The sequence below is a fragment of the Plectropomus leopardus genome, chromosome 22 (assembly GCF_008729295.1).
Source record: "Plectropomus leopardus isolate mb chromosome 22, YSFRI_Pleo_2.0, whole genome shotgun sequence".
In the NCBI taxonomy this organism is placed as follows: Eukaryota; Metazoa; Chordata; class Actinopteri; order Perciformes; family Serranidae; genus Plectropomus; species Plectropomus leopardus.
The window spans coordinates 14,018,244-14,043,866 of NC_056484.1; the positions used below are offsets into that span (position 1 = coordinate 14,018,244).

The window sequence follows — 25,623 nt, forward strand, 5'->3', positions numbered from 1 at the left end:
ACAAACACCTGGTGGGATCTACCTTTGTGTCTGGCTGCAGTTTCCTCTTACAGCTGAAGCCAAACAGGGCAGTGCTGGGATCCTGTGTGGACTGGAAACTGGTCATGTAAGCAGCTACTGATTCCTGAGAAGTTGTGTATTACTTACTCATCACCGGGTGTAACAACTAATGTGGTTGCATTTACAAACATTTGTAGTAATGGTCACTGAAGTCAATTTTTTGCAAAATCACAATGAAATAATGATACACACAAGTAGTTAAAAGTTTTTTTTATGATAAAGTAATACATCATAATCAGAGGTGAAAGAAATATACGGATCTTGTACTTAAGTAGAAGTATTAATACCATACTATACAGTTGTGCTTTCAAAACTGTAAGTAAAAGTACAAAAGTTCTGTGAAATTAAGGTCACTCTGAGGAAAGTAAAAGTATGTTATGTAGCAGAATGGCCCACTATTATCACTTTAAACAGCATTATAAGGTTGTACACACACACGCACACACACACACACACACACACACACACACACGTATATATATGCGTGTGTGTGTGTGTGTGTGTATGGCTTTTGATATATTTTCTTTGTTTTTTCGAGCCAGACAGGACATTAAGCCCTGCTTCATGTTGAATTTAATATTGATCTAAAACTAAGTTTGTATACAAATAACAAATAAATACTATTTTCAATTAAATGTGTCATGTGTTGTAAAATACTTGTATTTTGTTATGTCTGATTTCTTTAAAAAACAACAACTACATCTTTCCCTTAGGGTTACTACCATTCCCACTTCACTGTACAAACTGTAAATTTCGTTAATAATTAATTTTGTTAAATAGTTTCATAGTTTGTATACTTAGTGACCACAGTCATGTGCACATGACTGGAGGACAGTTAGCACCATGGATGGAAGTGAAATACGAAAAAAACAAGAATATGTTTATTGGCAGCTCACATTTCCTTTAAATGTACAAACAATAAATAACCAACATTTGATATTACGTATTTTGTGTATATTTAATGCTAATGCTAAAACAGACAAAAGCAAGCTAGCATATCATGACATTTGAAAAAAAAGTGATAAAAAAACAGGAATGAAAATTCAAGTGTTGTACGGAAAATATTGTATTTATACTAAAAAAATCCATGCCAAAATGGACCATAGTTTAAAAATTATAGATTCATAATATAGACTAATAGCCAATAAATAATTTTAAAAAAGCTAAATTTAGTCAGAATTAAGTACAGCACTTGAGTAAATATACTTAATTACATCCAACAGTGACTGTAGTGGTGAAAAGTCAACCATAGTTAACCGATACCAGCGACACCTGACACCTCAGGTGTGTCGCCTGTAGCCCCGCCCTCCTCAGTGTCAGCAGTCAGGTAGGCTCGTGCACTAGTCCCTCCTAAACGATCAGAGGGACAACAAAGCAGCACAAACCCAGGAACAACAGCCGTCGAGTTAAATGAAGCGACCGCTTTAGTCTGTTTGGATTACATTTGCGCACGATGCAGGAGGTGTTTTTTAAATCTGCGTTACCTGCGCAGGACTCGTTCTTGCTGGAGGACTCCAGTCTGGCTCTACCTGCCAAAATGACACCGAGATCCTCGACCGGAGGGAGTTCAAACGAGCGGAGTGTGCGCGTTCACCAGCAGGTCCAGCTCACACTGGCACGGAAGGCGAAAAGGGCTGTGTCTAATGGTAATGTGTGTTTGAAGTTTTCTTTTGTGATTATTTATGAATGAAAGGCACCATACAGGAGCCTCTCTGGTATCTTTACACACTCTCCACAACAGTGCGTGACAACTAGAAGTTGTTGAGGTGCATTCACGTGTCTCCCTCCAACTGTTCATAAACACAAGAAACAATAATGACCTTAAATGATCTGATTTTGACCATCAGTTTTTGGAAACGCTGTATTAGAAAATGAAAGCATTCTGATAAACTGTAGTTCCCATCATTTATTGGTTGGTGACGTCCCTAAATGATGTCTGCATGTGACCCATTGTCACTGGTTTAATGTGTTTATGAGTTGTGAGCAGTTTTACTTCTATAAAGCTCTCAGATTTCTTCATTTGATTTAGTATTTTTCGATAGTTAAAGCCTGAGTATGTGAAACCATCGTGTGTTTTAAAAATGAATTGAATGATTTTTTTTTGTGAAATGCAGTGACAACAGAACAAGTGAAAACAAGCTCAGCAACATACAAGAGAGAGAAACAAAGATGCATTCAATGAAACTAAAGACAGCGAAAACGATGCAAAATGAAACAAGGATACAGCACACTATGATGTCTTTAACTAGTATTTAAACCTTTGAACCTTAAGCAAATTGGTGCAATATCTTTTAAAAACTTGGGGAAAAAATGCAATGAGCAATTTGGTGAGAAATCTTCCACAAATTGAAAAACATTAGTTTTTCAAGAAGATTATTTTTTAAAAAAGCTAGAGAAAACACCTAGGGTTTAAAGAAAACAGCTAGGGAAAAACTTTACTTAAAACGATCATAATTCAATATTTAAAATGATGTTACATAGTTATTCTACATTTAAGCACTTTGTCCAAGTCATGTCCTTGTTTTTTTTTCTTTTTGTCCCCCTTTTATCACTAATTTTCTAGTACTTTTACCAATATTATTAATTTACTAAAGAAATCAACCCAATTTGCTCAAGTTTCAAACGGTTAATCATCTCGTGAGCCTCTCAGTGGGTCCTCATTCCTACTCCTATAGACCACCAAACCCTAAAAACAACCTTCTCTATCCGGGGGTCATCCTCAGAGGTCTTCTATCATTTAGACAACACAGGCTTTTTTGTGAGTGGTATTCATGCCGCACGATAGTTTCCTTGTCCAACAGGTTCCCGCAGTTTCATTCATGTGCCTTAAGGGAAGTGGATGTGACAGCTGACAGAGTTTGGCTTTAATATCTCACCCACTGGCCTGTTTTCCACAGGGTTGTGACCTTTTTAATTATAGATTAGAAACCTAAATAAAGATCCCCAAAAGTCCTGCCAACCATCAGCCAAAAATAATACTTTTAGGGCAGCATTTATTTCGTCCCGCAAGAGCTCAGTTTGTCGTTACTTATTGATTTATAGACGTGTTTTTCAGAAGATGATTCACCACGTTGATCTACAAGTTAGAAATTGTTCTCCTCATGAATCATTTGGTTATAAAAAAGATGTCCATTACAATTTATCAAAACCAAAACACCAGCAAATATTTAGGTGCCAAAGTAGGTGTCGGTTAATTTTCTGTAGATTGACTTATTAGGGAATCAGTGAATTAATTAGAAAGTGCAAAGAAAATGTCAGCATGAGAGGAACTTTTACTCTGTAAAACCTTGGGGTGCTATTTGTATATATTCATTTTTAATTAAATTTTCACTTTTTTTCTTTTTATTAAAAAAAAGTTAATCGAAACGCATTGTATATGATTTTGAAAGTTTCAGTTTTGATTAAAGATTTGCTTAAGGCATTTTAAACAAAGTTTTGTGTTGTATTTTGTTATTTTGTTTTTAGTGTAAATGCATATCAGGTCCAAGTATTGGTTATCGGTCTCATTAACTACTAATAATCAGTATTATCTTATCAGTCCCTCGTAATGCAAATAAACACGACATTTGGTTTGCAGTTTACAAACTCTCACAGTACTATCGGTGTGTAGTATTGGCAGTTTTGTAGCTTCAGCTGCCATGCTAGGAGTCATCCCCTCATCTAACAAAACCCTCTCAACTTGTTTCAGGTAGTGTCCATTTACAGAGAAACACTGCAAAGAGCTTTGACGCAACAGATGGACAATTACTAAACATGAAGGTAAAGGACTTGTTTACCTCACTCTCTTTACTCATACATGTCCAACACACACACACACACACACACACACACACACACACACTGATAATTGGCTTCATGTAAAACATAAAGGGTGCAATCGTGATTGTCCCTGTCCTCTTGTTAAAACTAATCATCTCAGCTTTTGGCGTTCCCTAATTCCATGATATTCATCAGTGTAGTCAGTTTGATACTTTGCATGTTCTCTCTTTGAATGTTGTACCTGTCCATTATAAAAGAACTGCACGAACATATTGTACGCCATAATTTGAATGTAGTCAAATGGCCTGCTGCGGTTTTATATTCAGAGCCTCCAGGCCTGTCAGACAAATCACTGGGCGCTATCATTTGAGCTCGACATTATTTTGTGAGGTTTTGAGAGTTTTTGAGAGTTAGCCCAGGGTAGAAGAAGCCCTGAAACTGAAAAAAATAATAAATTAGGTTTTAATTTATTTTGCCAGCTGACTTGGTAAAATAAAGGAGAATTTAATTTCGTCATTGTTAAGTATACAAAAATGAGCAGCCTTTTTTACCAAATGATTTAAGTAGTTAAAGCTACAGTTGCTAACTTTTATGAAAATATCTGCGTCATATTTGCTGAAATTTGCACTATTTTCTGAAAGAAGTATATGTGAAAAAAATATAATGTACCTTCTACTCTTCCTACTGCTTCTAATTAAAATCTGATTGCATTTTTAAAATCCAATCAGAGATGAGAACGAGGAGCAGTTAGTCACGTCCATCACTGCTCATGAACTGCATTCAAATTGATCATGAATCAAGATTCTGTTACTGCATTACTTATTTCTCTCCTCAGATCTTTTCAGAAACATATTTTATATATTTTAGTGTACTGTTTTGCAGTAAAATGAGACAGGTTTTGACCTGTTTACCATGTTGGAAATTGTCGACGGAAGCACCAAGCACCGCCCATCGGATGGAGCAAAATTTTTCATTTTACAGCTAAACAGTACACTAAAGTATGTGTCTAAAAACTTATGAGGTGAGAAATAGGCCATGCAACAGAATCTTGATTCATATTTGATTAGTTCTGAGTAATTTGACTGTTGGAGTGCAGGTAGAAGCTGGCATGATTGACAGCTGTCTGATTGGTTATTTTTTATTTTTGCAAATGTCATAAGGAGTACTATGAGGAAACACGGGAGCATGATTTTCTTTTTTCACAGATTATCTGCCTCATGTACGACTGTCAGGATATAGTGACAGATATTCAAAAAATGGTCATATTTGCTAAAAAATGTACCCACTGCAGCTTTGACTTATCATTGATTTATCAGTTTCAGGACCCCAGTAAATGTGGACAATGTGCTTATTGCGTCGCTGATAAGTGCAATTTTTTTTGTTATAAATGTACAATATTATAATGTAATACACGTTTTATTGTGATGCAGCGTAGTTTAAGATCATACAACATTGCAAACATTTCGATCATGTAATGTAAATGACACCAATTACTCTGTGGAGTTTGTTCTTTATGCGAGTGTTAAGTTATAAATACAACAAGACTGAATGGGCCTCCATAGACTTTAATACAATATGTATCTCAAAATAACTAATCAGATGCACGAGGCATTATAATGGCCTTTTGCACAGCTAGTTAGTGCGCAGGTCTTTGTCATTTTGGATAAAATATGGCCATGTAGAATTTAAGTCCACCCAGAGGAATTTAAAGTTACAGTACCAGAATAAACATACTACAATGTGTTTTCTTATCACAGGTTAATGGATTGAGCCTCACCAACTGTTCTCTATCAAGTAACAATGTGCAGAGGCCATCCAGGAGAGTGGAAGTGTCTCCACCACCGAGCCCTGAGTTACCTCGCAGTCCCTTCAATTATAACACTCTACGTTTCAACACATACACCCATCCAGGACCCAGTCGGTCCCACAGGATGGGCCCTCTGCTGGACCGCTCATTTGCCTCCGATTCATTTCATCGCTATGCCTTCTCAGAGGCACCTCGTGTCAGGCGGCCACTCGCATCCACTTCCGCATACGGGACCTACCGCCAGAGGTCATTCAGACAGACAGCAGTGCCACATCCTGTGGTTGCAAATGCAGCATTTCAGCAAAGTGGTGAATATAGCCCTAGCTGGGGTCAAACTGTTGTCAAACACGATAAACACACTGTTGAGGGACCAAATGGCGATATGATGCTCGGTGCTATACAGCCTGATGACGGCTTATCCTGGTTGGCTCAGGTCAGGAGGGAGGGGCGGAGCCTCAACAGACTGAGTTCATACCCACCTTCGGTCGTGAGTATGGAGGTGGACATGGGGAGGCAGATGGAAGTGGAACTTCCTGTTCAGCAGATACCAACGCAGAACGTCATGACACTGTAAGACTCTTTTTTTTTGTTGTTGTTCATTTAATACTTTCAAATATTCTTGTATTGTCCTGCTGTGTGATTCAGACCATTAACTGTAATTGGACACATTTGGGGATGATGCCTTTTTTTTCTGTTCATGGCTGTCGTTCTCTCACACAGGAAGTCAGAGAGCAAGCCTCCAGAGATGACATTAGAGAGGGCCGTGAACCTGTTGACCCAGGATAATGAGGAAACGCTGATCTGTGCAGCCAGCCACATACAGAATCAATGTTTCAAGAGTGCCGATGCTAAGAAGATGGTATGGATCATTTTACAGTGAATCACAGTAGCAAATCACTCGAGAGATTCAAAAACTCAAACTGGATTTTCACATGAGGGGGAGTGTGTAGTATTTGCATTTTTACGCCTCCTTGTCACCGTTTGTACAGTTAAAACAATGTAGCAAATTTTCACCTAGTTACAGCAGCTATTACATTTCTGAACTGGCCTGGGTTTGACAGATAAATCCAAAAGGGTTAAAACATTAAAATCAAAATTGCTTTGTGAGTGGGACATTGGGATCTTTGAGCATCAGTTACATGACAGTGAAGCTCAAAGTAGTTCTCCATCAGACAACATAATGAGACAAGATGTGGATGTAAGTCTGGACCAGAGTGTTATATTTAAGATGCTGCAACTGATCACCACACCTCATCCCTCCAGATACTGCTTGATCTAACTGTAAAACCAAGCAGTGCTAATTTAGGTCCTAACTATAACTGTATTATGAGATCATTTGTTAACAGTCAGCCGCAATATTGTTTCTTGTGTCAAAACAGATAAGCTTCCATTATGTAACCCACCAGCTGGAGCATCTTTTCGGTCTGCTGCAGTGCAGTGCAGTCTGGTACTTGTAGGTTTTCTACCTCTTTTTTCTGTTTTTTTTCTGGTCATTTAGCTCAAACTTCAAAAGTATTTGCCTATTTGTTCTGCATAGACAGCCTAGCTTTATGAAAAGGCTGTCTTTCCAGCAGTGTCATGCTTTTAAATAGTATAGCCAAACAGGTTTTAAACTCACTGAAAAGAAGCTTTGGTCCAAATCTGATTTAAAAGTCTACAGTTTTAAGCATTTCCGTCTCTTAACTGAACCCAGTAGAATTAGATGTGGTAAAGATCTCTCTCTGAGTCTTTGAAAGGGGGTTTAGTTAGAAAGGGTTAAACAGGAGCAGTAAAATAGCTTATATAATTTGGCCATGAAACTTAGATCAGCCGTTTCATGTTGTTTAATATTGTCTTTGATGCATAACACGGCCAAAGTCAATTATCATCCAATCACACTTTTCGAATGTCATGCTTTACGCAGATTCTGCTGCTGCATCTGTCAATCAATAATCCCCCGCTGTCTCCAGGTGTACTATCTCCGTGGGATTGGAAAGCTCCTGCAGCTCTTGGACAGTGATGATGAGGAGGTGCAGCGTGTCGCCGCTGGGGCTCTACGCAATGTCGTTTACCAGAACAGCGAAAACAAGATGGAGGTGAAGGAAAATGACGGCCTGGCCATCATTTTGCGTGCACTGAAGAGCAGCCATGATGTGGAGACCAGACGACAACTTACTGGTCAGTTTTTGACTTTGCTTGTAGTTACTGTACACAAAGCCAACTGGCTTTAATGTCTTTACTGTATACAGAATAATAATGGCTTTAAGACATCTGTACAAAGGGCCAGTAAGGACACATTCTGAGATACATGTGTGCCTTTAATAAAGTATTTCCATCTTACTCCCAGGTCTTTTGTGGAATTTGTCCTCTCATGACCTTCTGAAGGAGCGTCTCTCTAAAGAGGCCCTGTCTGTCCTCACCCAGTCCGTTCTGGTACCTAGTTCTGGCATATCTGAGGGCGAAAACCCAAAAGATGAGCTCCTGGCTGACGCTGAGTCTTTCCACAATGCCACCGGCTGCCTGAGGTAGGCTCCTTTGTTCGCTTTGAAATTAGAAACTCGGTGAGTTTTTGCAGTGTGGATTAATAGATTAGAGTAAACAGACACCACCGCCGAGGGATAGATATTCAGCTCACACCAAACTAAATACAAAACTTATGGACGAACTGGTGGGGAAAGTTATCATATTATAATCTATCAACAGTGAAAAAGCAGCACAGTAGAACACGCTTGGTCATTGCAGCATTATTTTATGATATCACAAAGGGCAAGAGTTAACAGATGGCAGAGCCACAGTAATATGCAGTGTAAGTCTCTGCCAAGCTGAGTTATCAGTAAACAGTCTGTCAGCATGGTGTAAACTCATATCATCCTTCACCTGAATCCTGCTGTAATAAGAAGCAGGAAACGCCGACAGCTTTTCTGTGGAAAGAGCTATGTTTCTGTTCGATTTATTGTAAATCCTGTTGGCAAAAACCCAGATGAAGCAAACAGCATGGCAGCTACTCAGTGATGGGTGAGAGAAATACCCAGTTTAAGTCACATATTAACAAAGATGAAGAGTTTAAAGCAGGGAACTTAACTTACTTTGCTTAAATGACAGAAGACCAAGGGTCAGTTCCAGCTATACTCAGCTGGATTGACACTAGACGGCGAAAATGAAAGTGATTCACTCTCATTTGGCATTTCGCTTTGCTCTTGTTGTGTTTTTCTGCATTATGTCTCTTGGATGCCTGCTGCTAATGGTGTTGCACCTGGTTGCTGACTTTTATTAAAGCCCTCAACCTCACCTGCCAATGCCCATAAACATCCTGTGCACAGAAAACAAAAAGGAAACACAAAAATACAGACCATATATATACTCTCATTTGGCATTTCGCTTTATATATATATATGGCCACTTTAAATATGATCTCAGAGCTCAAAATACCTGTCAGTGGCTTCTGATTATAGGAAATTTGTCTTTATTAGTCACAAATTATCATTAAAGCAGCTACTAAATACACCTTTAATATAAAGTCTTAATGAAAAATGATGCTGCTTTCTTATCACGCCTAGTCACCAAAATAGATAAGCAATCACCATCCTATTTTTAATAAAAAATCTTTCTACTGTCAGGTGTTAAACCACAACTTATCTGTTGTAAGATTATGTGTCATGCTGTCAGTTCAGCTGTTAAGACGTACATCATCTCTCTCTCTCTGTTTACAAAGCAGGAGATATCAGACGCACTGCTCCCCTGGCAACCGTAGCCAGGTCAAATGAGTGAAAGACTGAATTATTCATCGAGCTCTCTCTCTTCTCTCTGCTCTGCTGAGCTGAAATCACTCGGTCCTCGCCGGCCCAATGTTATCAAGTTCTCCTCATCATGTTCTCAAAGCTTTTGAGCTCCCTGTGGATGAGAAAAAATGACGAGTACCTCCCTGATTTATATTTCAACACGGCACAAAGAACCCATTGTGTGGCGTTAGAATGTGAATTGTTGTATTTTTTGTGGGGAAGTTTGATTACATAAACAAGTTTTTGTTAGTCTGTGAAATAACTGGTTATGATTGCTACTGGCTTTGAAAAGGCCTGAGATTCAAAACAGTGCATCCATTGATTTTTTACAATACTGTAACGCTGGAATTCTGTTAATAACATTGCCGACTTCTCACACAGGTCAGTGGGAATGAAAACTGTGGCTGAAACACACACACAAATGTCACATTACCCGGATTGTTTTTGTTTCCAGAAATCTGAGCTCTGCTGGTCCAGAAGGAAGGAAAGCAATGAGGGAGTGTGAGAATTTAATTGACTGTCTGGTCTACTACATCCGGGGAGCCATCGCTGACTATAAGGATGACAAGGTGAAATAAAAATGATAAGCTTTATAGAGAAAATGTTGATCTCCACAGTCTGTTTCACAACAACCTGCTCAGCGGTTTGATGTACTGTGCAACTTGTTTACTGTGTAGGAAGTATGTTTGTGGTAGCAGTTTATAGTATGTAGGAATTTCTATATACATGTACATGCATTAATGCATACTTGTGCACATGGGAGGATTATGAGACAATGGGCCCCTGGGCACCATATGCAAAGCAAAACACATAGACTTTGTGGTGGATTTACCTCTTTTTTTTATTGTTTTAGGTCTCTTTGTAGACGTTATACATCTTTAGTGGTTTTATGTCTCCTTTTATTTAAATTTTCATGTTGTTTTATTTCTTTTCATGGTCATTTTGTGGCTCTTTTATTTTTTTTTTGTCTTTTTGGTTGTTTTTTTTTTGCTGATGCTCATTTTGTCATTTTGTATATTTGTAGTCATTTTGTGTCTCTGAGGTTTTTTGTGGCTCTTGGAGGTCAGTTTTTGCCTTTCTAAAAGCATTGTGTCTCTTTGATTGTTTTATTGTAGTTTTTTGTAATGAGTCATTTTGTTTTTTAAGATCATTGTGTTTTTTTGGTTGTTTTTGTCTCTTTGCAGTTCCTTCACATGTCTTTATGGTCTTTTTTGTATGTCTGGTTTGTACGAGTTAATTTGAGGGACGTTTTTTAGGTGAAGGCCAGAGAGGCCCCTGACACTTTGGGCCCTTTGGCCTGTTTACTAATCCAGCAAATGAGCAAAACTCACTGAATTGCATTATTCCTGCAGTACCCTATTTAGGTCTCAGTATGCTGTATCTATGTGATTAAACAGTTTACCATACTGTATTTAATTTAATATTTATCTGTCTATATCTGCTCTGAAGTTCACAGAGAACTGCGTCTGTGTCCTGCACAACCTGTCTTATCAGATCGAGGCAGAGCTTCCTCAGAAGTACACCACAAATCTCAGAGAATCTCGACAAAACTTGGCTCCCAAGCAGAAAGCTGTCGGCTGCTTTGCTTATCGCAGTGCCAAGATCACAGAGGTAATCCCTTCGGACAGTAATCCACACTGACAACACAAAAGATGTTCTTGCTGTGTAATATTTGAGAGCAATATTCCTTGAAAACTGCAGCATTTCTGCAGATTTAATCGCCCATAAAACAGCTTCTTAGAAACCATCAGATTTGATCTTTCTCTTATTTTTTACTTGGGGAGAGAAACATCAAAGCAACTGATACATTTTACATTCCTACTTTGTCAGGTGCGTCTGTGCCAACTGCAACAAGACTGCTGTTAAGATCTAGTCTATATTTTTATATTAACATCGTAGCAAATGTCTACATGAAATATGAAAGCAGAGTCAGAAACCAGCAAAGAGTTATCCCCAACTTTGCAGTTCAACTGAGCTCCCTTACTATTGCTTAGTGCGTTGTATGCTGTAGCATTAAAATGTTCCTTAGTTGAATTTAATGGGCCATGAAACTATGAGAAACGGTCCCAGGCCGAAGTGTGTGCACAGGGGTGCCATAGTTTTTGTGAGCCTTTGTGCTCCAAATGTTACTGTAGTTCTGTTTTTTTAAGGTCCCAAATTATAAAAACATTTCCATGTCGTTTTAAAATATGATGCAGGTATTGGGTGCTATATAATTGCTGTGAAAGTCTCAAAATGTTGAATTCACAGAGAAATAAGCAGTCTGTATTCAGCAACTGTCACTTTAAACAAGCTTTTGAGACTTTAGTATTTACTGAATCTCAGTGATGGTTTTGAGTCACTTCTGGGTTGAAAATTCCCTGCATCTACACATAGAGACCATTTCAGACTTGAAACGTAAACATTCAAAATGGTCCGCTTTTGTGTTTCTTGTTTGACATGCAATTAACAGTGAAAAGATCGATAAAGATAAAAACTGCAGAGATGCTGAGCGTGCACAGATGTGGAAGTCCTGAAAACACTGACAAATCAGAGCAGATTGGGCTTTTTTTTGAGGGGGGCTTAAAGAAACAGGGGCTAAAACGAAGCATTTCAGGCAGAAGCTAAATACAGGCTGACAGTATGAGGAAAAAGTGCTTTACAAACATTACAGCATGCAAACTTGTTTTGGAATAAACCCAAAATACAAGTATAAACCTGAAAATTAGTAAAATACAGGACCTTTAAAGATGCTCCAGAGATTTAGTATTCGGACTCACTGGGCACGAATCAAAGAAAAAATGATGCAGCAGAGACTGAAAGATCCTGACTTTAGTCCTTTAAGGTTGATTCCGCACTTCCCATGATGCTGCTTGATAGTGTCTTGTATCTTGTTTTAAACGTCACATACACAACCCCGAGTTCACAAAGTCATTAAAATATTTTTTAATATTTTGCAGAGGGAGAAAGTAAAAGGATTTTGATTTAATGAACAACACCTCACCCCACAATCATCTGCATTGCAGCATTAGACTGTTTGAATTCCTTATAATTATGTAATTTTACAGTATGATGATACAGCAAAATGGCATGGATGCTCAGACAGTCTGCACTGGTCAAGTAAACTTAAGATGCACAATTAGGGCAAGAAAAACAAGACAAGAGAAATAATGTATGTCAGTCACAGTTAACCTGCTGCATAATAGCCTCTTGTTGTCAATATGAACCCAACGAACCTGCTGCTATTAAATCAGTTGCATCTCATAAACTGTCTTTTCCCAGCATCTGGAGCGACAGTGCCCCCTGCTGGAGGAGAAGGCTAACCCCAGTGGCGTGGAGTGGTTGTGGAGCGCCATCACTATCCGGATGTATCTGTCACTGATGGCCCGCAGTGTGCGTCAATACACCCAGGAGGCTGCCATCGGAGCACTGCAGAACATCACCGCTGGGAGCGGAGCGGTAAGACGGGACAGATTTACACTGTGTGTTTCACATCAGTTTCATAGATTCATTCTGTGAAGACAGAAAGAACCACATATATACTGACCACACAGCCTTATTTACACTTTTAATGTTTAAGTTGTGCGTCTGATCAGATTTATACTTTGGGTTATAGTGCATTTCAAATTCAATGAAATCCTGCAGAAGTGAGCATTGAATTGTGGCAGCAAGTGCTTGCTTTCCTAAACACTTTAAACAGTCGTAAATTATGTTTTTTAAATCAATATAATGCTGTTTTATTTTATGGATGTTGCAGGGATTAATACTAAAACAGACACATGTGCATAGTTTGAGATTCTTTTCATACGCTGCAATCAAGAAATGTCAATGAGCTAGTGGGATTGCACCTGTCCTGCCAATTCAGTTATGAATATACTCCTATTTACTTTTGCTTACCTTTTATTTTATTTATTTTGTCTGCATATTACATTTCATAATGAATAAAATTAAGCTGAGGTGGAGAAAAGCAATATATATATATATATATATATATATTTTTTTTTTTTTTTTACAAATTTGTCATTATTGTCTGATTTATTGGTCAATAACTACACAAATCAGTTCAGCACTAGATTATGTAGGAATTTATGTAATGCAGGGAACTTAAGTTTGTGCATGTGGAATAGGAGTGGGTGGGAAATCAATACAGCATGCAATATCTTGCATTGCAATATTGTCTGGATACACTGACACCAAGTATTGATTTTTTTATAAATTAATGACAATAATAATTTTATACAAATTAAACTTTTGGCATCTTACTAGAATGATAAAATCAATGGCCACTAGTACTATTTTGCTGCAATAAAAATGACTAAAGTGAGATGAACAGATTAATAAAATTATCTTAACAGATAAAACATGTTGATAAAGTTTTTTCAGTGGACATAGTTTGCAGTTAAAAAAACAACAAAACAACACTATATATTGCAATATTACTGCAATACGTTTGCATGCCTCTGGTGATTCCCACCCCTAACGTGGATGTAGTTTACTAAAATAACAATTTAATAGTTTAGCGGCTTAAAATAACAATTTAACAGTTTAGCAGCTTAAGTTTCTTTGAATACATGTTTAACTGAAGCAACACATTTGTAGATGGAAAATTATCATCATACACTGTTTAACTTTTGATGCTAAACAAACCTTTAACAGCATCAGAAACCATACTTGTTATTATACATTATATATTACGCTTATTTGATGTATTTTTTCATGGCCCAGCAGGTGACTGAGGCCATCGCCTTCACCATTGTTCAACGGGAAAATGGTCTCCAGCACGTAAAGAAGATGTTTGAGGAGGGAGAGAGTGATGTGAAGAGGATGGCAGTATCTCTAATAAAAAACCTCTCGCGCTACCCAGAACTGCACCCTGAAATTGGTAACTGTTTCCATTCAAATGTGAGATACCTCACAAAAAAAATATGTAAAATGTCCCTACAGCTCCTGAAAGGCACTATATAAATCCAAGCTACTATTATTATTATTATTATTATTTAATACTTTTGAAATATTCATCTATTATTTTTAATTTCTACCACAAAACTGTGCCTTTTCAATTTTGCACATTTCAATGTTTATTTGCTTCCTCCCCCTGAAGTGAAGCAGGTGTTGCAAGAGTTAATTTGGATGTTACCAAACGACGACACCGGCACTGACCTGCCCACAGAGGTGACGGCCTCTCTCTGTCACATCCTCACTAACCTGAGTCAGAGTGACAAAGAGCACGTCAGAGCCATCGTCAACCACGGAGCCCTCCCGAAGATCATCAACATCAGCAGCAAGTACAGCGGGTTCGTCTGCACTCACTTTATCACTCCTCATTAAGTGCCCCTCTCTGTTTTTATAGTATGTTATGCAGATAGTATATAATCATTTTGACTTTGAATTTCCTAGTTATGGACCAACCAGAGCGGGTCAGGCAGCGGGTGTCCTCCTGCACACCATGTGGAAACACACAGATCTCCATGGAGCCTACAGGAAGGTAGGTTTCATCCATGCAACACATTACACGGTGTAACACATTTTCTTGGATTTGTTGCTTATCAGAGTTTCTGGTGTTGCCTGCACAAAATCTTTTTAGACACCACTTTTTTTTTAACATGCTTCCTACTGTCCACATGTTTTCCTGCAGCCTCTTAGATGTTCATCTTTTAGCTCTTTCATAAACAGCGTACATTTTTTTGTGAGTGGCACAGCACAGAAACAGAAACAGAAACCAGTAAAATTTTTGTTTTCAGTTGAGCGATTTTGATTAAACTTCTCCTCTTTAAGGTAATTTATTTAGATGAAGCAATAAGGTGCCATTCCTTTTAGTACAGCATCATTTACATAACATAACATTCACACTGATACATTTACGGTGGCAGTGGTAGGAATTAACTAAGTACATTTACTCAAATAGTACTTGAGTAAAGCGTTGCGGTTGGTTGTTCTTCTACTTTATGCCTAAATAGTTTAGAGGGAAATATTATACTTTTTACAGCACTACATTATTTATAAAGCTTCATTTACTATACAGATTTAGATTATTGATACAAAATTAGAGCTGCAGTGATTAATTGATTAGATGTCCACTATTAAATTAAATGGTTTGAGTAACTGAGTGAAGTTCCAGATTCTTAAAGGTCCGGTATGTAGGTTTTAGGAGGGTTTTTCAGTATGTTTTCATAAGTTTATAGTAATCTGAAATAAGAATTGTTGTGTTGTTGTTACTTTAGAATGAGCTGTTTATATTTACATATGGAGTGGGCCCTCTTCCACGGGGTCCACCATGTTGTTTCTACAGTAGCCCAGAAGGCAGATAGAAGAAGTTTGAGTTCTGAAACCTCACTGTTAGATGCCACTAAGTCCAACACACTAAACGTAAACATGGGAATATTTTCTTGTTTCTTTACTCATCTATGACATTAAACTGAATATCTTTGAGACAAAACAACATTTGAGGACATCATCATGAGTTTTGGGAATCACTGATTGACATTTTTCACCATTTTCTGATATTTGACATACCAAATAACTATTCAATGAATCGAGGAGTTAATCAACACATTAATTGACAATGAAAATAATCTTTATGTATTGCTAACAAATAAATTATGGTGTACTATTGGGGATAAAGACTTTATAAATCCCTTGGTAAAATTCACAAGATACCTAGCAGTACATATAGTTGTATCTCTGACCTCTTAGTGCTGTATGCATTAGTGTGTACTTTTTCGGGAAGAAGTTTTTGGTCTTTTCCAGAGGCCCGGCTGAAAAGTAACTGCAGTCAAGGCCCCGAGGCTCTAGAACAATGTACAGGAGGAAATCAGGTTGGCCAAGTCAGTGATCTCTTTTAAGTTTCTTCCTAAAAAAAGGCTTTTATCGGAGAGCCTTTTCTGATTTTACTTGAGTTCAAAGTCTCTTGATCGGTCATCTGTTATTAAGACCCGCTGTCGTCACAGTGTAATCGCTGATATCATCACTGGGGGACAACAAAGTGTAAAACCGCATATTAGCTTTAAGTGTGTCTCTGTGGTACAACATAAACATAGTGTGCATAATCAACACTGTCTTTGTCAACAGTGTGGCTACAGGAAATCTGATTTCATTAATTCAAGGACAACAAAGGCTGTGAACTCTGGACGAGACTGAGCCGAAGATCTAAAAATGACAAATTCAAACTGCAGCTGTTGACAATAACAGCAGCAATCACGTGATGCACTGTTCCTCCTCAAATGGACCGCTTGTGAACTTTGTCTACATTTCCCTCAAAGGGCCCATGAAATGGCTTTAAAAATGTACATTTATTTTGTTTTGTTAGTGTTGCTGTTAGTGTTAGTCATTAGTTATCTTGATTGCATGACACAGAAAAAGAGCAGGATGTTCGGTTAAAATAATGCATAACTGAACAAGAAGAATATTGCACAACTTTTGTTTCCAGATATGTCTGCCTACTATTTTAGCGTCATTGTCAGAAAAAAAAAAAAATTTTCCTGAAAAATGCAAAATCTGTCTAACAAACTTATGAATGAATTTCAGAGTACTTCTTTATGTTTGTGTAGTTTTTTACTGTAGCGGCAGCTCAACAGTTGAGAATACTGTTCTGTGTGTTTTGTTTATTTTAGCACTTTGGGTGACACAGTAGAAGCACGATTAAAATATTCAAATATTCCCGCTAAAGAAATTGTGAAGGACGAAAATCAAATCAACAGCATTATTTTTGACAAATCAGTGGACTGTTATATATGGTAAATGTATATAAAAATGCCTTTTTTAAACAACAGCAACAAGCTGATTTCTTGCTGTTGAGTTGATTTCTCAAACGAGTAAATTGTGTTGAATGAATTTTGTTGTTCATTGTGTTTTGTGAAATAAATTCCCTGAAAAACAGAATTCAGCAGTTAAAAGAAAGAATTGTTGAGGGTCGGTAAATCAGCACTCAACTTGTGCGAATGGCAAGCAAAAAGCAAAATACTTAGCAAACCCTAAAAGCCCTATAATAGGGACAACTAAGTACATATTTAAGAAGTTCCTCATTCAAAGTGTCATCTTTATTTTTAACTTAACAAAGTGACTAATGAGATTAAAGCCAAAGACAGTGACATGAATTATTTCTAATGTGCACTATTCCTTGTTTGTGTTTGTTTTACTAACTACTCGTCTGCTTTGTATGTTTCTTGTGTTTTGTGAGCTGAAGATAAATTTCCACCCATGTGGGCGATAAAAAAAATATGTTGTTAACTTTTTAATGTGTACGGAGAAAAGGTTGGTCGCTGCGAAGGTGTTAGGCCTACATGATAACAAACGACTGTTTAGTCTAATAATATACAGTAAATATTCCCTCATGCTCGGTACAGTAAATGAGATTTCTGTGTTAGAAATGGTTGACTCATTTATCAAAAAGCAGCTCAGAGCTGGAGAACAAAACATAACTACAAAGATCATTTCTGACCTTTTACTTTAAAAAACTTGATTAACGCCCAACACCATTTCTTATTTTTACCCATAGCCGTCGTTTTCTAGAGCCCCTTTGGATGGAGCAACCCCTTGAAGCCCTGATATGTCATCAGTAATCGTCTATGGCGTTCACGTAATCAGACAGGACTACGGCAAAATTATTATCAAAATGACGTTCGCCATTTATCTTATAAAGATAGAGAAGCATGGACACTTGGGATTTGTTCACAACTTAGTATGTTTCATGCAATCAATTGATCAAATAAGCCATCGAATACAAAAGAATGCGTTTTCATTACCAGGACAATAGCGTTGCTCTCTGTAGGCTAATGTTAGCAACCTGTGCGCGGACTCCGTCAATTTGCACTGATATTACACGAGCTGTAACAAGTGCAGCAACTTTGCTGCTGGACTTTAGTTAAGTTTCTACAGCAATCAAAGGGGGCAAATATGAAATACGTCATAATGTTGGACTGACGTGCACAAATTAGCAATATCTGTGTAGCTAGTTAATTAGCTACTGGCATCAGCATACTAACTTAAGAGCCATAATACGTTGAAATAACGTTAAACTAAAATAATATGATTATTATGTTAATGTTAACGGTTTCTTTCGTTACTTGTGCAGCCATCTTGGAAGATGATTTCTCACAACACAAAATAACAAAATCTCTGTTTGGAGGGACATGTAGCCCTAACAAAATTCTCTTGAACTTTTTCAATCAGTTTGTCCTTTTGCAGGCAGATAGAAATCAACACAGGCCATATGCATAATTAGTTTCATAGTTTTGTCCGTGTCAGAATTGCACCTGAAGTGCTAAGAGGTAGAGGCAAGGCATGTATGGACAAGATAAAAACCAAATTAAACAATCAAGTGAGGGAGACGAGGTCTGTGCCAGTGGATTAGACTAAAACCTCCAATATTTGGTTTGTACGTTTACCCGTTAGGCCTCTCAGTGACTTTGAGGCCCTGAAGCAGCGTTAACCTTGCGGGAACCTGGCAGGATGAGCTGCACTGCGGTACAGCTGGAGGGGGGAGGAGTGGGGAGGCTGGGTGACAATCAACATCACTCTTTCCAAAGGGGAGAAACAGAAAAAAAAATTCAGTGGACTCAAATTGGAAATTGTGTGTAATATACATAAAGCTCATGTGGGAATCTCATCCTGTGACGGTGGTCCTGCTCAGACACGTTTTATTTAAAATCGTCAAATTCCCCCAGAGATCCACTTTGTCTAATGAAGCTGAACCCAACTGGGAAATCTACAAAGGCCTTGCTTGATTTCGGTGGTTGAATTTTCTAAATAAAATTAATGAAGCAGGCAATTACAGCTTTGTATCAGTGATTCTCTGTGAATCTCCCCGAGCTCCAGTCACTACACATAACATAACTGGACATAATGTAACAAGACGTAATGGAAAATTGGAAATCTGAGTGCTGATATGATTTTCTCTCTGTTTTCTAGCTTTGTGTTGAGTGGAAACACCTTTTACATCTAAAAGTGCATTTTATATGATCCAAGTGCATGTATAAAAGCAGAAAATGCAATGTTATTAACAAAGGGCATCAATAATTTAAGTGATCTACTTTTCAGGTGTAATTAAGGTTCCTTTAAAGATTATGATTTTAGGTCAATGAAAAAGGGGAACAGGTTTATTATTGAATATATCCTGCAGAGGGCAGTAGTGTTGCATTAACACAACTGTTCATCAGTCACCTCCATGAAAATCCTTGAAAACATTCAGTTTTGATCTGTAAAATTGTCCCCCAAGTGTTACTTTGTTCTAAACTCTCAATCCCACATGTTTCAAAGTGCTTCAGCCCTCAGATTAAAACCCTAAGCCTTTCTATTTGAGGAACTAAACTCTGCTCTTTCCTTCTTTTTCGCTCATAATCTCTAATTCACCCGCTTTGTGAACTATTTTGGTGACAAAGTCCTCAATTTTCCAGCCTTGGTTTTGGCAAAAGGAGAGAAAAAAAAGAGCCAAATCCTTTTTAACAATAGCCAGCTTGCCTCTGCACAGCTTATGTTGCTCTGAGAACTGGTCAGCTTTCTTATTTCACAAGGCAAGCCTCGTTCTCTTGTAATGGAATTAATTAAGTGACCAGACTGAAAGACAAAAGCATCATGGGATTAATCGATTAAAATTCAGCACATACACTTTCCACTCCAAAGTGCCAAAGTGTAACATGACACCAACATGGAGATAATATATGTCCAAAACATCAAAATAGCTGATGGTAACAGGTGCCAGGAAACATGAGCATGGGTTTGTTTGCTGCTGGAGTTGAGAGCAGTGAAGTGAACTATGCTGGGGTTGTTAAAGAGCGACTGAACATGTTTAGAAGAGTTCATAGTGAGAAAGAAAGAAAGAAAGAAAGGATTCTTTCACAGGAGCAGCAGCAGAAAACAGGCTAAAGAGAAGCCACTTTTTTTTCCCTTTACACTGACGCCATTGTCAGGGGTGTCATCACTCAAATTGCTTTCCACTGACATAATCTCTCAAGAACATTTGAGACCTAAAATGAAGTTTTGTAGAACTCTGTATTTTCCTAATTTCCTGGGACTACGTGTGTTTTAACCTCTCTGATCTTTAGAGAATGTGTGGAATGAAGTACCACCCTGTAACGTCACAGTCAGACACAGTCTGCGGCATGTTTTAAGTCAGAACCAGACGGTTAAAAGTACCTAAAGACACAGTAATGAACTGTGGGAAAAAAGGGGTGTTTCAGATGTAGTCCTTTTCAATTGAACCAAACTCAGTTCTCTTTTAATCCTTTAAAAACTAAATTGGCTTGATTTCTTTCAAAAACGTGGGAAGAAGGAAGTGAGCAGTTTAGGAAGAAATGACCCATAATTTAGCAAGAAATTGATTTTTAAAAAAAAGTATAGGAAAATTATCTAAAAAACAAATATAAAACAAAACAATTTAAAAAAAAAAAAAAAAAAAAGCACTGCAAAGGAAAAAGAAAAGAAAATGTATGTTTCTGTAAAATAAATAAATAAATAAAATAACCTTTTTTTGTTTTTGCATTTCTTTCCAAGTTGCTCATTGGCTTTTCCAGTGTTTTTTGTAAAGAAATCACACCAATTAGCTCAGAGTTCAAAGGTTTGAATACTTGTGAAAGCTGTGTGAATGCAGCACAAAATGACAAATCATCCTGTTACTGCTTGAAAAACATATGGTTAGAGGATAAATACATTTCAGTTTTCAGAGAGGCTCCTTGTTAACGGGCTCAGCTGTGGGAAATCTCCAGCTCGTTAGGAAGCATCGCCTTCAGCTGAGCTCAGTTTTTAAAAAGCCTCAGTCTGCTGGAGCACATGCTCACTTGTTTTGTGGCTAAGGGGGTGTGTTATGTGCTTAGTTTGACTTCTGGCTTTAAAATTTATTTTGGCAGCTTTGGAGTCATCCCAAAGCAAGCGCCTCTTTCCTTTTTGGCCCAACACCTTCTTTTTAAGGAGTCCATGTCCCCCTAAAACCCAGTTATTTTCTTGCTTTTGTTTTTTGTCAGAGTTTGACTAAAATCCCTGTCATGTGGAGCAGCAGAGGGTTTGGTCACAGTTTATTAAAAACACCTAACTTTGCCAGATGGAGGGCATCCTGATATTCAGTCATCAACTGGCAGAAACAAAGCAATCATTGAGTCCAGGGAGGCAGAACAGTAAGATCTTATGAAAGTGGGACAAAGGCATTGCCAGTTGGAGACACTCCTCAGACAAAGCACAATATCTCAAGGTTATAGATAGCAGTCACAAGTTTGCAAATACAGACACCTGAACTGAAGCTCCTTTTTCTCTGATCGCTTATCTTAAAAAAAATGTAGAGCCAAACAATGTTTTTCTGTGTTTTGTATCTGTAAAAGGATGCATGGATGCTAGGGACTGAACCCTGAACACACACGGACACAAAACGAAACTGTGTGGAAACAAGGTGTTATAGAGACTTTCCAAATAAGTTCTTCACATCAACAATAGAGTTAACATCAATAGTGCTTAGTGCATGTTGAGTTCATGCAAGTCACAGGGGTTTGTTCTTTTTTTTAAATTTTCTTTATTGGTAGCAGGGCCTACTCTTGGCATAGGCGATATAGGCGGTCGCCTAGGGCGCCATCTGCTGGAGGGGCGCCGCCACACCGCCAGTCCTCCTTGGCCTCGAGGGAAAATAATAATAAAATAATATTTTTCTATGCCCACTGGCGCCCTCACTTAGTGTTTTCTGTCTAGAAAAAAATGAATATATTAATATTACAAATAAATAAACAGTGACATGTTCCTAAATTATGTGTGAGCACGTGATGTGTCGTTACTGGTTGCGGAGGTGCGGGTTAGGGTTAGGGCGCCTAGGGCACCAAATTGGGTAGAGCCGGCCCTGATTGGTAGGATAGTATGAGATTGACAGGAAAGGTGGGAAGGAGAAGGGGTAATGACATGCAGCAAAGGGCCACAGGCCAGACTTAAACCCGGGCCGCTGCAGAAGCCTCAGCCCCATGGGTTTGTCCTTTTTGAATAGTAATCTAATTTTTGTTTTTTTAAGCAGATATGGCACTTTTGCAAAGGTGCAAAGACTGAACATTCGGTGGCAGATACTGTAAAATTGGTACATGCTTAAATGAACACAAAACTGCAAACCTTCCAGTGCAACTGCAAAATCCTGGTTCTTTATCCAGCTTTGAAAGTCTTTATTAACTTATTGTTATAGAGAAGAAAAGTAAGACTTCCAGAAGTCCTTGAGTCTTTGGGTAGACCATAATTTAATTTGATGTACCAGGTTCCTCTCCCTTTACTGTCAGATGTCTCGTGGGTCTTCAGGGTGATGCAAATGTCAAGTAGTCTACAAGTAAAATCTGTCAGCCTGAGACATAAAACATAGGAGGGAACATCACTTCACTTCTTGGAAAGCAACTGGAGGGAGCCAAGGACTGGACGCACTTGAGAGGGATTCCAGTGGTAAAACCTGATCGATGCAGTCAGCGAGGTAGAAAGACAGCATATGCAGTTAAATTCTCAGATCTCATAGTCTGCATTGGTGCCAAGGAGTAACTGGTGGCTGCTGACTGTGCCAAACGCAGCAGACAAGTCAAGAAGGATGAGGGCCGAGAAAAGGCAGGCAGCAAGTGCAGAGTCCTTTTTGAAATTCGTACGGTAAAAGCGTTTGCTTGACTCGTGACTGATTAGCACCATGAGGTTCTGTTGTGACGGATGCAGAGCGAGCTCGTTTAGGGAAGGCATGTTTAAGAGTTTGAAAAAAGGATCAAAAGAGTTATTGTAGTAGGCTTTGACCATGATAAGGTTGGTCAAAAGCAGACTGCTCGTCTTGATGGACATATGGAAAGGCTGAAGGTCAGTGGGGGGACAATGGTGTGGCTATCAATGGAAGATACTGTGATACTGATACTGTTGATGGTGAAGAGAGACAAGGAGCACAGTTTCATTCACCCTTAATATGTCTTGTGTAATGTTTAATGTCCAAATTTAGACCCGTTAAGTTTGTGTAGAGTTTCACTAAATCCAGTTGCACCATTAAAACAAGAGAAAGATACAAGATACATTCACAAAGCGTTCAGAGAGGTATGGAATAAAAGTATAGCTTTACCTAAAAAAAAAAAAAAAAAAAAATCCGACTGTGAATAAACCCGTTCTCATCCTGTACTCGTCAAATAGCTTCGCTCTGTCAGTGCTTTTGGCATACGAGTGTGATGCCAAAAGCCACCTTTCGTGTCCACATGCAACACACACGGACGCATCAGATGATAACGCAGTCGGTCGTGCGGGAGGTCGTGGATGTGTAGTTTGTTGACACGGCATCCTGGAGCGTAAACAGCTGACGCACAAGAATACCTAAAATGTCATAGGTTGAAGTTCTGACAGAGTGTGTGAGAACGTCTTTGAATAAATCAGTTTGTAAAAAGTTGGTGCGTTTTTTGTACCAAAGTCAAAGTTGACTTTTTAAAATGACAATGCCTCACTAATGACAAATGTGAGGTGTCGTATGTGATGTGTGTCACGTGACATAGGTCATGTTACGTTGGTGACAAAAGGAACCATAATGTTTTCCTAAACCGAACCACGTAATTTTGGAGCGGAAATGTGACCGTCTTGACATTAAGGACATGTTTGAAACTGTGACCGTTAAAACAGTAATGTTGAGTTTGGCAACTTGTTTTTTACTATTTATATTGCCCTTTTTGCTTGCTTATTTTGTACACGCCTTGCTGCTGTAACAATGCAAATTTCACTATTGTGGGACAAATAACTTATCTTGTCTTATGTTTTTTTGGAACTGTGGAAACCTATTCTGTCATTTAGGTATGAGAGAAAAAACACTATTGTGTACTACATACACTACATATGTAAAAAGTATTTTGTGTGGTGTAACCTGTTTGTATTCAGTAATGCATGAATCTTCACTTTATCCTCTTAATGTTACAACTTCAAGTTTAAACTTTGGAAGAGCTGGCACAACTGTACACAGAAGTGTTTTCACTTGCTCTGGCTGATTAGACCTGCTGCTCAGGTTTGATGCTTGGTGGATTTTTGCAATCTGAGGAAGGTCTAATCAGGTAAAAGGACGCCACCTGTGAAGGGACTTTAATGAGTTGGCCTCCAGACTGAAATAGGGTGTTTTGGGCCAAATTTTAAAATCAAATGCTGTATCTACACAACAAAAGCACTTTTTTCAAACATCACGACACTAAGATGGGTGTCCACCAGCATGAATAACAACCAACCTTTGCTTTTAAATTATGACCTCGACAGTATATAAGCAGAAGGCTGACTATAGCATGAAGTTTAAAGATGGGGCTTTAAATCCTGAAAGCATCTGTCAAACGTCGTCACCACCGCCCGCAAGACAACATCAATCACACACGGCTTGATTGTCACTGCAGCTGAACCATATGTTGAGGATTAATTTTAGCTCTAAACTGATATAGAGACCTACAACACCAGAGCGAATGAGTGCTATTAAAATTAAAGCTGGCGTGAAGCGGAACCATATTGTGGGTTTTATCAAATTTATGACTCGTGTAAAGACATTCGCCAACAAAATGTGTTTGAGAGAGACGGCTTAATTGAGCGTCAAAGAACAGATTAAGATTAGGATGCAGCAGCTATTGCGTACAAATGTTGTCAGAGGGAACTGCTACTTTTTCAGTTTGAACAGTTCTGCGTCATATCTGCAGTGAAATTTGCAGTACACCGAAGGGCTGAAGGTCGTGTGTGATTCTGCCTGATCAGCACAACAGGCGGCTGTCATGATTAATGCTGTGAGACATGAAGACATGAGTGTTGCCTGGAATTTAAATAAGGACAAACACACACACACATTTCAGGATTTTCTTCAAGTGAAACACATTTGTCAAATGAAACATGCTGCTGCTCTGATAAAATGATCATAGAATTTGAAGCATATTGATGTATAAGTCTGTGCTGCAAAATGAGCAGCGAGAGTTGAAGCAACAGGACATGAAATATATGTCAGGAAGAGGAATATAAACATTTTACTTGAATTACACATTTATTTGGCATTAAATCAATCTAAATTAAAACTGTTTCATTAATTGAAGAAGTAGTGTGTAGGATTTTGAGCTATATAGGATTGCAAACTTCAACCAGCTGAAACTTTGCCCATGTGCCAAGTGTAAACTTAGTTAGAAATCCCTCAGTGTTGATTGTTCGGGAAAAACACTGAATAAAGCAGTTTCACATTGAAAAGTCAGTGTTTTTCAGCCCCTCTGCAGCCTGGTCTCTCTTCCAACCCCACACATACCAATGCTTTACTCAGCAGCAGACACCCACGCAGAGGCACCCAAAACAGTG

General features: G+C 38.3%; 1 protein-coding gene across 2 annotated transcripts; it reads left to right on the forward strand.

The window, feature by feature from the left end:
• Window positions 1–1,410: 1,410 nt before the first annotated feature.
• On the forward strand, window positions 1,411–17,562 carry pkp2 (plakophilin 2). 2 transcript variants are annotated; one of them, XM_042511357.1, is made up of 13 exons: window positions 1,411–1,706; window positions 3,749–3,819; window positions 5,577–6,196; window positions 6,347–6,485; window positions 7,576–7,783; window positions 7,953–8,130; window positions 9,839–9,953; window positions 10,834–10,995; window positions 12,646–12,822; window positions 14,089–14,245; window positions 14,465–14,657; window positions 14,761–14,848; window positions 16,432–17,562. In XM_042511357.1, the coding sequence occupies exons 1-13, from the start codon at window positions 1,514–1,516 to the stop codon at window positions 16,498–16,500; spliced, it is 2,370 nt and encodes a 789-aa protein (XP_042367291.1). In that variant the 5' UTR covers window positions 1,411–1,513; the 3' UTR covers window positions 16,501–17,562. The 2 variants fall into 2 exon arrangements, with proteins under 2 accessions (XP_042367291.1, XP_042367292.1); XM_042511358.1 differs by having other exon boundaries at window positions 14,092–14,245.
• Window positions 17,563–25,623: the final 8,061 nt, after the last annotated feature.

What these genes read in the sequence shown, in the direction of transcription:
- pkp2 (XM_042511357.1), top strand. Translation starts at nt 1,514, where the DNA reads ATGCAGGAGGTGTTTTTTAAATCTGCGTTACCTGCGCAGGACTCGTTC. An exon ending in TCACCGCTGGGAGCGGAGCG is followed by an intron (nt 12,823 to 14,088) that starts GTAAGACGGGAC and finishes TTCATGGCCCAG; the next exon opens with CAGGTGACTGAGGCCATCGC. An exon ending in AGAACTGCACCCTGAAATTG is followed by an intron (nt 14,246 to 14,464) that starts GTAACTGTTTCC and finishes CTCCCCCTGAAG; the next exon opens with TGAAGCAGGTGTTGCAAGAG.